The sequence below is a fragment of the Xyrauchen texanus genome, chromosome 29 (genome assembly GCF_025860055.1).
Source record: "Xyrauchen texanus isolate HMW12.3.18 chromosome 29, RBS_HiC_50CHRs, whole genome shotgun sequence".
NCBI lineage: Eukaryota > Metazoa > Chordata > Actinopteri > Cypriniformes > Catostomidae > Xyrauchen > Xyrauchen texanus.
This window is the reverse complement of record NC_068304.1, coordinates 1,054,831-1,072,826: the sequence shown is the minus strand read 5'-3', so window position 1 is coordinate 1,072,826 and position 17,996 is coordinate 1,054,831. Positions and strand designations below refer to the sequence as shown.

Sequence of the window (17,996 nt, the reverse complement as noted above, 5' to 3'; positions counted from 1 at the left end):
CAATATATATATTTTTTCATCAGTCCATCAGATTTACTATAGAAAATATTTTTTTATATATCCAAGTCTCTCATTTAATCTGTCGTTGACTGCTCAACTTGAAATATTTTAGTCTCAGATCATGCCCTGGTGAGTTTAGAGGTGTTGCCATATATGGATAAAAGGAAATCATATTGTTGGCGCTTTAATGTATACCTTCTGCAAAATCCTGAATTCCAACATGTGTTAAAGGCTGGGCGTTGCTTGGGAGGCACTTAAGGTGGTTCTTAGGGGTCAGATCATTAATTATGCCTCATTCACCAAAAAATACGAAGTTCAAGAACTCATGGAGTTGGAAGGGAATATTAAAAGTGGCGAGGCAGAGCTGAAGCACTGAATGTAGTCTGATGGCCTCAAAGAATTGACCCGACTGAAATACAGATTTAATACTATTTTGGCGTGGAATTAGTTTTGGCTATTTAGGGCAAGACAGTCATACTTTGGGTCGGGGGACAAAGCAGGGAAGCTTTTGGCTAGATATATAAAACAGAGAGTCTTTTTCTACCATTCCCTCAATGAAATCTGTTGGTGGTGAAATATTTATCTCAGCCATTGACATTAATAATGCTTTTAAAGAATTCTATCTTGATCTTTATAGGTCCACGTCTTTGTCTACTGATGAAGATATTAGAAACTTTGTGGAACCATTAGAACTTCCTAAACTGATGGCTGAGCAAAAAAATTCTCTTGATTAAGGCCTTGCCTACAGGCATGGCTCCAGGGCCAGACGGCTTTGCCGCTGAATTTCTTTTAGATCTTATGCTACAGAATTGGCTCCAATTTTGCTAGAAGTTTATATGGAATTGTGGCCTGAAAACCAGGTGACAAGCCTTACCGCTCTCATGAATCATTAAAGAATGGAAAGCTTCTGCCAGCCATGACGCAAGACCAGAACTGATTCTTAAAAAGGACAAAGATCCAAGCGAGTGAAATAATTAGTCCAATTTTCCTGATCCAGCTAGACAAAATAGAGCAAAATACTGTCAAAAATGTTGACTAACCGTTTAAGTTATGACATCATATAGATCAGTTGGGGTTTATTCGGGGCCATAGCTTTTCTGATAACATTAATCGTTTCATCAATATCATGTGGTCAGTGGCGAATGATCAGACTCTGGTCGCTGCCATCTCACTTGATGCCGAAAAGGTTCGGGAATACTTTTATTGGTTGGATTAAGTAACGCCGGTACAAACAAATTGATTAATTTCAGATTATTTTACTAAGGATAGGGGCACCCGGAAGGGTTGCCCTCTTTTTTTCCATTATTGTTCTGTCTTTCCCTGGAATCATTAGCAGCCACAATAAGAAAGGAGGATCATTTTTCAGGGGGTGGTGGTGGAGGTATGGCTTTACACAGATTATATTTTATTATTCATCTCCGACCCCATTAGATGCATGCCTTGCCACCACAGAATTATTAATTCCTTTTCTAAGTTCTCAGGATACAGATTTAATTGGTCTAAATCCGAAGCTTTGTCTCTGACAGCGTACTGCCCGGTAACTGTTTTTTCCAGCCGGGTGCCTTTCAGTGGCCCAAACAGGGCATTAATATTAGGGTATTTTATTCCCAGAAAATGTGTGTGATTTAGTTAGTTAATTTTGATCCTTTAATAAAAAGTTTTTTGAACGATGTGGGCAGGTGGGCTTCATTACATTTATCTATGATTGAGAAGGTTAATGTTATTCAAATAAATTGTATTCCAAAATTCAACTACCTGCAACATTCTCTCCCTATAGAAGTGCCCCTCTCTTATTTCAAGCAATTTGATAGCACAGTGAAGTCCTTCATTTGGAATGGTAAACGTCCCAGATTATATTTCAGTCAATTGCATAGGTTGACTGACAAAGGTGGGCTAGACCTACCCAAAATTTTGTTTTATTATTATGCTTTTGGTCTCAGACATTTGGCTCATTGCTTGCTTCCACTTGAGAGAGCCCCTCACCGGTTTTGTATTGAACAGGAAGTTCTTGCTCCTATTTCGCCACTGCAAAGCCTTCCTATCAAACTAATTGGAGAGGTTAAGTTACACCCAGTTATCTCACATTTGCGGTACGAGAAAATGTGTCCAGTGTGTTTAATTCGGAGGTTTATTTAAATGTTGCCTCGAGCATATGGCTGAACCCTAAATTATGTATTAATAATCCCCATTCTGCTGGTCAGAGTGGATTGTGAGGGAGGTTAATACACTCAGCGACATATATGAGAGTGGAGTGTTGAGATCCTTTGAAAATTTGGTTCAACATTTTGTGGTGGCTTTCGAGGAAGCGTTGTTTAGAAAGGTGGGGAATTAGGATTCGTTTGATGGGAAATGGGGCTGCAATTTGGCTTTTTGGAGTGCTCTCGGATAGGGGCAGTGGAAAGAGAAGTTTAGTTTTAAATGTGTGTGATTATCATTTTATTTAATTCATGTGTGACAACAGTGATGTTGAGGATCAGAGTGGGGTTGGGGATTGGGAGGGGTAATAGTGGGGGGTTAAATGTTGATTCTGTATATATTTGTTTTGCTTTTCTTTGTCATCTATATGAATAAAAAAAAATTTAAATCAGAAAAAGTTTCTCTGATCCACAAATGTTTTCCGGGGTTTTGAAAACAATTTTGAAAGAAGAAGCTAAAAGCACCAACTTAAGTTATCATAATGATTCAAGTATAGAAAATTATCTGCACAATTGTGCAGCATTAGCTGCAAAAAATAAAAGGTATTTTGGTGTGGTTTTTCAAATTTGTTCAGTTTCATTAATTGACTAGTTTAGTGACCACTTCTGGAGATGCCTCTAGGTGGCGACAAATGAGCATCTTATGTGCTATGAGTGAGTCAGTGAATCATTTTGAGATGTTCACGACTGAAATCTGCCAAGAGACTTTATTGTGTTTAAGCATTATAACAGAGGTACTCAACAGGCGGCCCGCGGGCCGCATCCGGCCCGTCGGCATTCATTTTATGGCCCGCGTCATGCAAAAAATGAATGCATTTTTTTTATAATTTGAGCTCAAAGGTTGCGCAAATATTAGACCGTGTGACATATATGTAGGTAGCTATAGCCTACATGTATACCGCAGACGCTTTGGATAATTTGTTGATGAAACATTGACTAAAATTAAGATACAATGTATACAAAAAGAAATTCGCTTTCTCCAAAACAAAACTTTAGTCAAAATGATGTCTGACCCATTCCAAATTTTCTCCGATATATTGGTCACCTTATGATCCTATTTTACTCATCTCATGGGTTCCCTTTTCATATAATCAACATAGATGATATTAAAAAACAACATTTATAAGTTTAAGTTTTTTAACTTATAAGCGTCGCACCGCTCCGCTTTGCTCACATGCTCTGGTGTGTGTCCTATACATGCATTTGCGCGTGCATGTGGTGGAGGGGTGCGATTTTCGAATAATAATCAAATAATTATTAGTGATCTTCGAATGTCATTTTTGCTTGAAGATTTCGTTTTGTATAAATTTTATCTTCATTTTAATCAATGTTTCATCAACAAATTTGCCTGGATTAATAAATAAGAAGAAACTAATAGTAGACAATATCAGGACATGGAGGCGTCAGCGCGTGAACTGGAACGTGTCTCATAAATTATCTGAAACTCAGCGTATAAACTACTTGTCATCTATAGAAATCTTTAAATATCTACTTTTAAACAAAACAATTAAAAACTAAAAGAAATGACCTACTCTCTGCTTGCTAATTCATATGAAGTGTGCATTTCTATATGCGCTGCATCGTCAACTTTATCTTTGCAGCCACTGACATAGAACAAGTTTATTGATAAACAATTCAAATGTTTCATGCATAATCATTACTTTTGCCGGTTCTTTGTGGCAAGCTTTATTTCAGGTGTTGCATGATATCTATGCGTCCAAGTAGCCTATCAGTGCTTCGCCTGTGCTTGATCTGCATTGCTATTTGTACTCGTTGTGAATAAGCAGGCCAAAAGAAGTATTTTTATTTTTTGTCACTTTTACTGACATGCTACCCGACAATAGGATTCCATGAATTATGCTAAGCTAAGCTAGCGGCGCGCTGCCAGACAATGCATGCACTGAGACAAAAATGCATTTGTAGGGGAGACGGTGAATAACCCCAAATTCAAAAAACGGTGGAGTATTCCTTTAAAAGTTAGATGTACTGGGCTAATAGTGGGTATTAGTAGTAGGCTAAGAATAATAACTTTGTAAAGTGACCCTGAGTACAAAAACATGTAAGAAAACATTTAATAAATAATTGAACATTTGATGTAGGCTAGGCCTATAGATATATTATAGGCATAATCAATAAATGTTAAATGTTAAAATATAAAGATAATATATATTTAATGGCCCTCAACATCTGCTCATGAAGGCTATAACAAAAATCGTGAGAAAACTGGGTATGCACCTTTAAGGTTGTGGTGCTATAACGGATGCCGCGAAAATTAAGAGAGCTTATTCGTCGGCGATGAATCATAGCGAAACCCCATCAGTCAACTAAACCTTGTGAACATACTGTATCTTGTGTGTTCGTACTGTACATTAGATATCGATGGCTTCAAAGAAAAGGAAGGTTGACGATGAAAACAGAGTTTTCAACCCTGATTGGCAAATGGAATTCGCCTTTGCGGACATAGGTGGCAAACCAATGTGTCTCATTTGTCAAAAAACAATTGCTGTATTAAAACGAGCTAATTTGTAACGCCACCATGAGCAGCTTCATTCCGATTTCAGCGTTGCATATCCACATAGCAGCTCAGTCAGGAGTCAAAAGGTACAGACATTGCTAGCTGGTTTTAATGCCCAGAGATGCATGTTCCGCGGCATTGTTAAAAGTGCTGACAATATTACCGAGGCCTCATTCAGAATTGCTTGGAATATTGCAAAAGCAAAGAGGCCTGCTACAGAGGGAGAATTTCTCAAAAATACATTTATGGACTGTGCAGAATCACTGTTTTCGGATTTTAAGAACAAGGAAGACATCATCAGGCAAATCTCAAAGCTGCAGTTGTCTGATTCAACAGTGACCAGACGAGTAGAATTGATTTCAGACGATCTCTTTTCACAGTTGCTAACAGACATTGAAAGTTCAGAGTACTTCAGTTTAGCACTGGATGAATCTACTGACAGCACAGATGTTGCACAGCTAGCAGTGTGGGTGCGTTTTCTTAAAGGGGAGAAATTTGTCGAGGAAATGTTGACCTTGCTCCCATTGAAAGGCCAAACCCGTGGAGAGGATATTCACTCCGCACTGATGAATTTTTTCATGGTCCAGGCAAAAACATAAATTTGAAAAAGCTTGTTTCTGTGACTACTGATGGTGCCCCATCAATGGTTGGGAAGGAAAAGGGATTAATCGCTTTACTTAGAAAAGATTCTGAAATACCAGCCTTCTTCTCATACCACTGCATTCTGCATCAGGAGCAACTGTGCAGCAAGCTCAAACGTGGAGAGCTCAAAATGGCAATGGACACAGTGACACGAACAGTCAATTTTATTCTTGCACATGCTCTGAAACACAGACAGTTCCGTTCCTTGGTCGCAGAGTTTGAAAGCGCATACCCTGACTTGGCAATGCACGCGGAGGTCAGATGGCTTAGTCGTGGAAATGTCCTTGATCGCTTCATGGAATTACTTCCAGTTGTGCTCATATTTTTGAAAGAGAAGGGCCGACATGATTTACTGGCAGCCCTCGAAGATGACACATTCATGCACAATGCAGCTTTTCTGACTGATGTTATGCGACATTTAAATGCACTCAATCGTAAGCTTCAAGGTAAACAAAAGATTCTTCCGATGATGCTGAACGATGTGGCTGCATTTGAAGCGAAAATTGACTTGTTCACGCAACAACTTCAGGAAAGAAATTTCACTCACTTTTCTGTTCTGCAGTCACAAGTGACAGAACCTGGCTCATTTTCACCCAGTGCTTACTGTTTATATCTCAGGGAGCTAAAAGACGAGTTTTCCTCCCGATTTGCGGACGTTAAATCCTTCACACCTGTACTGGCATTCACAGAAAATCCATTTGCTTGTGACATACAGGCTACGTCTGTCGCAGTCATGTCAGAACCCTTCAGCGTGGAAAGGGCAGCGTTTGAGGAGCAACTCATAGAGCTGCAGCACAACACCATCTTTAAAGAGAGACATAAAGAAGAGAGCATTGACACATTCTGGACCAAGTGTGTTCTGAAAGACACATTCCCTGCATTAAGTCAGTGTGCTTTAAAAATCTTGACCTGCTTTGGATCTACATATGTGTGTGAAAGTGCTTTCTCTGCAATGGGAATAATAAAGTCAAAGCAACGTTCACGTTTAACTGACAGACATTTGACAGACTGTCTTAGAGCAGCTACCAGTGAGCAACAGGCTGACCTGAAATCACTGGTAAAAAGAATTCAGACTCAGAATTCCCACTAGGAACAAGGACTACTTTTTATCAGGGCTTAGAAAGTAGCCTGTATTTTGATTTTCCTCATACATTTCTCATTTTTTGCTTTAATATTGCAAGACAATTGTTATTCCACTTTTTTGTTCCAGATTTTTTTTTTCATGTTCAGTATTACTTTAAATAAGACAAAGACTAGCAAGACAGGTAATAAACTGCATTTCTAAATAAGTAAAACGGTAAATATTGTCATAAATAAAATCTTACGATGCAAGTTCTAATTTGTGGCCCTTCACATTTTATGTGGTTTAAATGTGGCCCCCTTGGCATCTGAACTTGAGTACCCCTGCATTATAAGAACAAAGCAGATGTGTTGTATAATTTTACTACATTATTTAAGTATTTATGACTTTTAACAAAAAAGACAACAATAATAGCCTAGTAAAAAGAGGACTGGTTTATGTTTAGGTCTTAGCGGGTTTGTTTTTTTGGTGAATGTAATTACTGTAGTTCAATTACTGGGGTCTCGAGATACTCCGAAACGATAAGGTCATATTTTATTAAAATCAATTATCTCTTCATAAATGTGGACAGTTTTAAAATAGTTATTGTAGCTTTGTATGCTCAATGAAATCATTTGTGAGGCAAAAATGAAGTTGGAGCCGAGGTTGCGCTGACGCATCACTTCATAGACTTCATTGTATTAGGCAGCACTTACATGATTCATGTAAAAGCTCATCAGCAACATCTGTCATTTTTACGCATTAATAGCTCTTCCGCCTGTTTCTCTCAATGATGAACAAGATTCACAAGCTGATTCTGAAGTAAATTAACAACATGACCCTCTCATTCATTCGGACGGTACATTTATAAGGTCATTCAGTTTGTTTATGAATGAGAAGTTTCACGAATTCCGCTTTCACCTCCACTGTGCAGGCGCTGCTGAAGCCAAGCATGCAATTGGCCGTAGCTGTCACCAATCAAGCAATCTGCCACGGTTGGACCGCGGTTGACAAGCACATGATTGGATGCTGTTGTAATCAATCACGAAGGTGCAAGTGCCCTTAACTGTTGATGTTGTTTCACAATGCGCAGCTGCCCGCAGTGACAAAATGATAAAAATTTGTGTATTTGACGGAATAAATGTATTATTCCGAGTCCCATGTTTTTGTACAGTTGAAGTCAGTTCTCTCAGTTTATCACAATTCCTGACATTTAATCGTAGAAAACATTCCCTGTCTTAGGTCAGTTAGGATCACTGCTTTATTTTAAGAATGTGAAATGTCAGAATAATAATAGAGAGAATGATTTATTTCAGCTTTTCTTTATTTCATTCATTCCCAGTGGGTCAGAAGAATACACTTTGTTAGTATTTGGTAGCATTGCCTTTAAATTGTTTAACTTGAGTCAAATGTTTTGGGTATTCTTCCACAAGCTTCTCCCAATAATTTGCTGAAATTGTCCCATTCCTCCAGACAGGACTGGTGTAACTGATTCAGGTTTGTAGGCCTCCTTGCATGTCGCACACAATTTTTTAGTTCTGTCCACACATTTTCTATGGGACTGAGGTCAGGGCTTTATGATGGCCACCCCAATATCTTGACTTTGTTGTCCTTAAGCCATTTTGACACAACTTTGGAGGTATGCTTGGGGTCATTGTCCATTTGGAAGACCCATTTGTGACCAAGCTTTAACAGACTGGCTGATGTCTTGAGATGTTGCTTCAATATATCCACATAATTTTCCTTCCTCATGATGTCATCTATTTTGTGAACCCCCACAACATGATGCTGCACCCTCATGCTTCACGGTTGGGATGCTGATCTTGGGCTTGCAAGCCTCACCCTTTTTCCTCCAAACATAACGATGGTCATTATGGCCAAACAATACATTTTAGTTTCATCAGATCAGAGGACATTTTTCCAAAATGTAAGATCTTTGTCCCCATGTGCACTTGCAAACTGTAGTCTGTTTTTTTTATGGCAGTTTCAGCAGTGGCTTCTTCCTTGCTGAGCAGCCTTTCAGGTTATGTTGATATAGAACTCGTTTTGCTGTGGATATAGATACTTATCCACCTGTTTCCTCCAGTATCTTCACAAGGTCCTTTGCTGTTGTTCTGGGATTGAAACTATGTTCATCTCTAGGAGACAGAATGCATCTCCTTCCTGAGCGGTATGATGGCTGTGCAGTCAACATAGTGTTTATACTTGCGTACTATTGTTTGTACAGATGAACGTGGTACATTCAGGCATTTGGAAATTGCTCCAAAGAATGAACCAGACTTGTGGAGGTCCACAATTTCCTTTCTGAGGTCTTGGCTGATTTCTTTAGATTTCCCCATGATGTCAAGCAAAGAGGCACTGAATTTGAAGATACCTTAACAAACATCCACAGGTAAACCTCCAATTCAGTACACCTCCTATCAGAAGCTAATTGGCTAATTGTCTAAAGGATTGACGTCATTTTCTGGAATTTTCCAAACTCCTAAAAGGCGCAGTGACCTTAGTGATTCAATTAAAAGTGAAACGATCTGTCTGTAAAAATTGTTGGAAAAATTATTCATCTCATTGACGAAGTAGATGTCCTAAACGACTCGCCAAAACTATAGTTTGCTAAAATGAAATCTGTGGAGTGGTTAAAAAATGAGTTTTAATGACTTCACCCTAAGTGTATGAAAACGAATGACTTCAAATGCACATGTAACGGAAACCTTGCTAGCAACACAGTCAAACCGTTTTATTACACTGAAATATTTTCCAGGACAAATTATTATTTTACAAGACATTTAGGTATATTTCTAATTTTCCTTGAAAACTGCATTTCAAAAGTCCAGATTTTCCAGGAAGCGTGGGAACCATGACGACACGCTGAACATTGAGGCAGATGGGTTACAACAGCAGAAGATCACGTCAGGATCCACTTCTGTCAGCCAAAATCAGAAAGCTGATGCTGCAGTGGGGCTACCATCTGCATGTTGCAGCAGAAATCAAGATTCATCATACAGAGCAATTTTTTTCCAATTGTCTACCATCCAGTTTTAGTGAGCCTGTGCCCACTGTAGTAAGACAGATAAAAAAAAAAAAAGTTTCTAGTCTAAAGGCACTCTAGAAACTAAATAATTTGTCCTGTCACAAACCGGGCTTAGAGTCATGCCAGACACATGAAGTTGAATTCACTTTGTTTTCTGCAGTGTTTTATACAAAAGATGCCGGTATCATCTATATTGCTGCTCACTGTTTTTCTTTCAATACGGTTTACTGTTGTTAAAATAACCACATCTGGAGTAATGGTTTTAGCTACAGGGTCAATTGAATCAGTTTTAGTGTGTTAGCAATTAAGAAAAATGAATGAATGAATGAGGATAGTATGTGATGGAATACAGCAGTAGTGATTATGATGTGTTTGTCATTGTCACCTGCACCAGCTGCGGCAGATATTCCTCGAGCTGGGAGTCACAGAGTTGCTCAAAGTGCTGCACAGCCACTGAACGCACATACTCATCATGAAAACTGGAAAAAAGAACAAATCATGTTCCCTTAGAACACATAATACAGTAGTATTAATGTCAGAAAACATTCTTAACAGAAAAAAAACTCAAATATATTGTTTGCAGAAAACTTATTTGATCTAACACAATCAACAATGTAAATGATTGAAATACCTAATGTCCCACAGTTAAAGGAATATTTCAGGTTCAATACAAGTGGAGCTTGATTGACAGCAATTGTATAATGGAAGTGAATCCAGTCCATAACTGTTCAAATACATACTGTTTCAGAAGTGGAGCCACATGATTCTAGTGTGATAAAATCACTTCGGGTAATGGCATTGTGTCGTCATGGTAACAGAATTAGTGTTAATTGGCTATAACACTAATAAAGTTAAAAAGCAATTTTCATCACAACAAAATCATGTTAACATGTGTAATGTTTATACCTTGTGGCTATACTATTTATGTGTATTTTCATGTGTATAGACAGGCCCAAATCACTTCCAATGCCTTCCTGTGTGTGTGTGTGTGTGTGTGTGTGTGTGTGTGTGTGTGTGTGTGTGTGTGTGTGTGTGTGTGTGTGTGTGTGTGTTTAAATAATCAAGGGACTAGTTCAAAATGTTTTTTATGGTATTCAATATTATGCCACAAATGCTGTTGCATGAGCTTAACTTGCATTGAACACTTCCTCGGGACACTCTTTAATTGTATTTGTGTGTAGTGTTTATTTATCAGTACACTGGTGCACAGGCTCGACATCAACATAAACCTGTGGAATCTAATGTTACATGGTCTACACCTCCGCTGGACAAAGACAAGGTTTAGTGTCTTCATTAAGGGCACAACAGTTCATGGATCAACCTTCGTGGGGTTGAAAAAAAGTGACCAGATTGTAACATGGGATGAACTATTGCTAATGAGACCATGAAACAACTTTCACAACAAAATCCAGAGCAAAACTTAAGCAAGAAAGTTAATCTTTCAGGACAACACCAAATGAACACTAGATCTGCTGAAGCTCAATCCACATGAAAATCTGACACTATTTAACAACCAAAATCACACATGAACGATGAGCCAAGCCGGTCCATATCTCAAAGACTGAGGGAAAATGTGATTGAATACTTCTGCAAAACGAACAGAAAATAATGTAGTAAAAATGCTGTAAACAAACTCGTGACTCAAAAGGAACAGGGCTTCTTCAGTGCTGAGGGGGATCCAGCGCTCTAGGATGGAATATATTTCTGGTAAATTCTGCGGCCGCCACTGCGGAGCACTGCCCAGGACCAAGTGCAGGTATGAGTTCTCCTTATTGCAGATGTGTCGTTTACTCCAAAGGAAGGCTTTTTCATTCTCAGTCATGCTGCAGAACATTGAACAGAGGAATTGACATTAATGTCCACATCTTCTCCAGCATTCTTCAAACACAATGTGTGTTTTATCTCATACTGACAGCATCAGGCAGTGTTTCTGACACACATCTCTTATTCTCCTCTGAAGCTCTTCACATGGTGTCCACTCCAGCACTGATCCAGACACAGCGACCGCTCGCTCGTACCGCCACTGGCCTGATTCTGGGAAATCAATCTTCAAACAACAACATTTAAGTTATCCATTTATTTGTGTCATTTAAAACTCAGTATTTATACATTATGTAATGTCTTTCATTTATGCTAATAGAGTATTTCTGGGATTTCCACACATAACAGTCTCTAGAATTTACTCCGAATGGTGCCATAAACACAAAACACATCCAAGCTCACATGTCATATTTGATTTCTATAGTTCATTCTTTAAGGAAGCACTGCCTCCCTTGCCACTGATGCAATCCGGATTATTTAAATAGATTCCAAAAATCAATTACTTGTAGTTAGATTAAATTGCTTTTTAAAATACTTAGATTACAGTTACTTTTTTGATTACGTTTTAATCAGGAAACTTCAGTAAATTGTTCAGTTTATTGATCCCCACCTAATTGTGTCACTTATTTAATTCTAAACAGCCTGATATAAGATCAGCAGGTCTGAGTGTTTTTCAGAAGAGAGGCGGATGTCTTTTATACTAGTCAGGTGGCTAGAAATACACTGACTTATTGAATGATCACTATTTGTGTTATATAACAGGGTATCTGAAGGTTCGAAGGAATGAAATTTCAAAGTTTAATTTAAATCCACTTTCGCAGTAAATAAACACATGAATTCATTAGCTGGTAAATACAAAACCACTGAAGCTGCTTGAATGTCTCTGGACATGTTTCTTTTTAAATATTATATTGTGCATTTGTGTTAAAAGGTTAATGCAAGATTAAATCTCTAAATGAATTCATTAAGAAAGCATGTAGCCTGTATTGTGACCCTTCTCTTTAGTCTCTTGCTTTCCAGCAACACATGACACATTAGAACAGTGTGCTGGCAACATCACCGCTGAAGTCAAACACTGAAATGGTGGCAAAAACCATGAGTAAAAGTAAGTAAGTGATGACTATTTGAATTTTTTTGTGAAACATCTCAAATAAAAACTCATTACTTTATTATAAAGTCTAAAGTTGACGAGATGTATCGTAAATGTAGCGGTTAAATGGTGAAAGAGCGGGAAAGACGCTGTGCTGCTGTGCTGCTGCTTTCCCCCTGATTGGTCAGAATAACTGGCAGCATCACGCAGGCTGCTCGGACTTGTCTGTCAGTGTGCTTAGTGTCCTCTTTGCTCCGCGACGTTTTTACTGCGTGAGAACAGTGTCAATTGCGTTGGCAGCCCTAAATCTAGCGAGATGGAGATGAGAGATATAACAGGTGTAACTCTGCAGCGGAGTAGTTCTGTTAGCCTTACAATTATTGTCAAAGATGACACAAAATAATGCCATTTGAATTTCGTATTAACGGGTTTATGAAGGTTTATACATGTGTAACATCGTAAATTCAGTAAAATGCGCTTCCCTGCATGCGCTCACACTAAACGCAACTGTCAGCTGCTAAATGCCAGAGAGAGAGTGAGTGAGTGAGTGAGTGAGTGGAGTGAGTGAGTGAGTGAGTGAGTGAGTGACTGAGTGAGTGAGTGGAGTGAGTGAGTGGAGTGAGTGAGTGAGTGACTGAGTGAGTGAGTGGAGTGAGTGAGTGGAGTGAGTGAGTGAGTGAGTGAGTGAGTGAGTGAGTGGTGAGTGAGTGAGTGAGTGAGTGAGTGAGTGAGTGAGTGAGTGAGTGAGTGGAGTGAGTGAGTGAGTGAGTGGAGTGAGTGAGTGAGTGAGTGAGTGAGTGAGTGAGTGAGTGAGTGGAGTGAGTGGAGTGGTGAGTGAGTGAGTGAGTGAGTGAGTGGAGTGAGTGGGTGAGTGAGTGAGTGAGTGAGTGAGTGAGTGAGTGAGTGAGTGAGTGAGTGAGTGAGTGAGTGGAGTGAGTGAGTGAGTGGAGTGAGTGAGTGAGTGAGTGGAGTGGTGAGTGAGTGAGTGGTGAGTGAGTGAGTGAGGTGAGTGAGGTGAGTGAGTGAGTGAGTGAGTGAGTGAGTGAGTGAGTGAGTGAGTGAGTGAGTGAGTGAGTGAGTGAGTGAGTGAGTGAGTGAGTGAGTGAGTGAGTGAGTGAGTGAGTGAGTGAGTGAGTGGAGTGAGTGAGTGGAGTGAGTGGAGTGAGTGGAGTGAGTGAGAGAGAGAAATATGATTTTGACTTGTGCAGATTCTGCTGTTTTAAGCGTCTCCTCTATTCACGCACCAAAATGTAAGACCTCAGCAAATTTAAGAGGTCTAGTAATTTATTTAAGATATTTAAGACTTTTAAGGCCTTCAATTTTAAAAAGTACTTTTAAGACTTTTTAAGGACCCGCGGATACCCTATATAACCACGTGTCACTACAGTATGTCTTTGGTAGGGTTTTGTCTATCAAGTGCATCACAATGCAAAAATACACAAATTTCATATCAGATTATATTACCCAAAAAATATAATCCAAGAGATTCCCTTACTGATTGCAATTTTTGTTATGTTATTTTAAGATTACAATAAGATTACAATTCAGAAGTAATCTACCCAGCACTGGGCACTTGTCATCACTGGCACCGTAAGTTTTAGAAACAAGGTCCCTGGACATATTTTCATAAGATTCACACATTAGACAAAATTGAGCTAAAATGGCAATAATAATCCAAATGTTATGATTTCTGGAGTTTTCAGAAGAGTTGCAGATGTGTGTGAGTGAGAGTTCACCTGTAAAATGAGTCCAGTGGGCTGCCGGTGGTCTTCAGTCAGTGCTGGTGATGGAGGACATCTGGGAGGCAGTTTGGTGGACATGCTAAACAGAACTGTTCCACTGACTAGAGTCCTGCAAGAGCAAAATATCAATGAAACCTCTCACTCATACATCACATCATGCTTTTCTCTAGCATATGTTGATCTGAGCATGGGTACTAATACTAAGGTCTGAAGCATACTGTTTGCAAGCACGTGAACACAGATGTTAATTCAGAACACAACAGAAGTATGCACTGCATTCTCAGAGTTGTTATTTAGAGTAGTACCACAAATGTATTTCTTGATTTCATTGTTTTACAGGATTAAAAACAAGGCTGAGAGGGATAGAAGCTCTTTCATTATGGTGGAAATCTCTATAGGCAAATGTAAACAAACAAACTTATGTATAGATTTTAAAAAAGTGTCACAGAACAGTTTTTCAACACATCTCTCCATTTCATTATGTCAAACCAGCAAGTCAGTGGTGTTGTAGCATGCTTTATGTACAACAACTGCTTCTACATGTAAAACATGAATTCATGTTAAATGCGTTCCCTTACAAAACATCTGCCACAAACTTGCTGCAAATTCAACACTCATTAACTTTCACATGCAAATGATCTTTGCGGCCAACTCTTCAATGTTGCCAAAGGTTTGCTACAGGTTCAGCACTACCAGTGGAAAACCTTCTGGCAAGATCATTTGCAGGTGAAAATAATGAGTGGTGAATATGCGGCAATTGTTCCGCAACTCTAGATTTTGAGTAAGGGTTATCAAATTCACATGAGGACAGTAAAAGAAGCTGATTTACACACTTGAAGATGATTTTATGTAATATATATATGCAGTATATAATGTGTCATTTGTCATGTTTACATTCACGATGTTAATGAGCTAATGTCATAAAATGCACCAGTTAGTCTCTTTTATTGCATTTTATGATGAATTTGATACTATTGCAAAAATGGTACATGTATAACAGACAGGTGTAAATGAGCAGAATACATACGAAAGAAATGAGAAATACATCTCTAATGTGAATGTGGTTTTCGCTGCAGATGGCATATGTATGAAGCAACAGCGTGAACAGGCGCTATAGAGTATTTGAGTAGATTTGGTTCCTTTTATAGGGAGGGGGAAAATAGATCAATAAAATAATTCACACTGCATTGTCTTTTCGTGAAAAATCTTACAGATATAGGCAAGTTTGCACCAGCTCGGTAACTCTGCGCGCCGGTGTGTTCATGTTGACTGCTTTGACTGAACAACGGAGACAGAGTTAGGTGGAGCTCCAGGTCACACCTAGAGATGATGAGGACCAGTGACGTTAAGGTGTTTAGCCGACGGTACAAAGTTTTCCTGTGAGTTTGGTCCGGTGAGCTGTTACATACACAGGACTATGTGTGCTTGCAGAGCATTAAACAAGCACTCGTGTCTATGTTTGCTCACTTGTGTATATTATGTTTCTGGCCGAAGAGAAAAACAGAAATCGGTCACTTGTATTTGCCCATTCTAATAAAAATCTCTTATTGAGAAATGAAAATGATGGTGACGACATACTTGTTATTAAAGAGAGGAAGGACCGCCCAACACAACAGCTCAGGTCTCTTGCTCTGTTTTGAGCCCAGAAGAGAGAAAGTCAATACTGATTCATACGGAAGCTCCAGTACTGCAACAGGAAACACCAATCTGCAACACACACACACACACACACACACACAGATTTATGCAACACACAAACAGTACGAACACTGAGTAAAACATTTTTTTATGATATATATATATATATATATATATATATATATATATATATGAGAGAGAGAGAGAGAGAGAGAGAGAGAGAGAAAGGTCAAAAGTACCAGTACTTCAGTACCAAGTCGGTACTAAAATAAAAGAAGATACCAGTGTTTTTACAGCACCGACTCAATTAGATACCCGTACACTGTCTGACGGACACACAACAGATTCCAAATGCTCACACACAAGTATAACATATTTAAGGGAAATAATGAATGCACAAATAAAGAAATTGCCCTAGTGTGATTATTAAACCATGAAAGACAGCAATCTTAGTCTGCAAGAGTTATATGCTTTAAAGTGAATGTGTGAAGCGGACATTCATAACTCATAACTACAATCATGCATGTGTGTGTGTGTGACATGAGACGACAGAGCAGAGAACTCATCCACTGTTAAACATGCATCACATGCAAACTATATACAGTATTTATCAAATGAAATCACAGCATTTGGACTTTAATAATCACACTTGGCCATGAACAGAACTGTTTATCAAACTTGTGAAGGTTCCTTCAAAAACACACGTCAAAATAAAAGCATGATTCAAAATAAATCTAGATGCCTGAAATTGAAGAAATTGTGACAGAAATATATTATAAATGTGTAGTTAAATGTAATATTGACTGTAGTACTAACAATATTGATAATAATGATTAATAATAATAGTAATAATATTGATACTAATAAAAAATAAGCAATATATTCCAAGCAAGTGTGCAGTTGTACAGAATAAAAGTTTAGTATGATAAATGCAATAGTATGTTGAAAAGTAATTTTTCTATATTTATTTCTTAACAGAGTTAAAGCTACTCATAATTCCATTAAATGAACAAGTACCGCAACAATCCTTCTCTCAGTTAATGGTGAGTCTATAATAATCATGTGCAGTATATTTTAGAGCTGTCTGGATAGATATGTTGGGAAATGAAATACATCCGTCAGTCGTTCGTGCGTGCTTGAGTCATGTCCATGAATAAAACTAAAGGTCTGCAGCTATTCTAGGCGTGTAGGTATGTGTGAGAGTGGCCATGGATCCTTTAAAAAGGCAATCCTCTGGGGAATCAGCTGATTTCAAAATAAAGAAACCTGGAACCAAGAAGAGTCTGCAGGCACAAAGAGAAAAAGCCCGTAATAATAAAACATGAAGCAACATTCATTTAACTACAGAATTAAAGCGACTCCGACACGGCTTTTCTTGCTCGACAGGAAAGATATTTTATTGGACCGATAGTTAGCCAGGTGGCTCTCTTAGCGTGGTAGTTCATTAGATAGCGTTGGGGCATTTTATTATGGATTGTGTTACTGCAGTGTTTGATTTCACTTTCGAGGAAGGACAATGGAAAAAAATAAACTTTATGCCGGTAACAATGCCGATCTCGAAACCAGTTACTACCTCTGTCTATTTTCCTGCTAGCTAAGCTATAATAGTCACCGTGTGACTTTATCTGATATGACTAGCAATCGTTATGTCTAGTGTCACTGTTGCCTAACTTTTGTAACGTTATTTGTTTTGAATAATTATTAAAATAACAGCAGAATATATGCTACTTACCTGCTAATAAAACATATTTTTTGGATATCCATCTTCTTCTTCCTTTCATTTTTTTGATTTATATTTTGAGAGCAGGGGGTAAGTTTTGTTCTTAGTGACATTCACTCTGATAGGTTGATCATCTGTATCTAGAGGTGGGTAGTAACATGTTACATTTACTTGAGTAACGTTTTGGGGAAAATGTTACTTTTAGTGTAGGTCTAAATGTGGGTACTTTTTACTCTCACTCAAGTAAATTCCTAATAATTTTTTTTACTTTTACTTCTTTACAATTTGTGGCGTTACTGTCATTACATTACTAGGTTTAATTTGAATGATGTGTCATTTATTGAGAGATTATTAAACGGGACTTTCATGAGAGTAAAACAGCTACGAGTGCAGCAGCATCAAACTCTTCAAAGTGAAACACTTTCTTCACTCCACACAGTGAAAAAAAAATAGTTTTGTCATGCAATGCTTTCTTTTAACACCAAGACAAGCAGATATTTCAAGATTAAAGTCACAGCTCCAACTTCTGGCAGCACGCTGAGGTA

At 38.4% G+C, this 17,996-nt stretch overlaps 1 protein-coding gene across 4 annotated transcripts in view; it reads right to left on the bottom strand.

The window, feature by feature from the left end:
- Positions 1–17,996, bottom strand: part of pik3c2g (phosphatidylinositol-4-phosphate 3-kinase catalytic subunit type 2 gamma) — an 81,278-nt gene that overhangs the window by 32,712 nt on the left and 30,570 nt on the right. For all 4 annotated transcript variants that reach the window (XR_007968029.1, XM_052097393.1, XM_052097391.1 and 1 more), the window contains 5 exons: positions 15,672–15,800; positions 14,088–14,202; positions 11,354–11,487; positions 11,075–11,263; positions 9,826–9,919 (listed from right to left, as the gene is read on the bottom strand). Coding sequence is in view for 3 of the 4 variants with exons in the window: in XM_052097393.1 (XP_051953353.1) it covers positions 9,826–9,919; positions 11,075–11,263; positions 11,354–11,487; positions 14,088–14,202; positions 15,672–15,800 (661 nt within the window). In the remaining variant the exon portion in view is untranslated. The remainder of the gene's footprint in view (positions 1–9,825; positions 9,920–11,074; positions 11,264–11,353; positions 11,488–14,087; positions 14,203–15,671; positions 15,801–17,996) is intronic.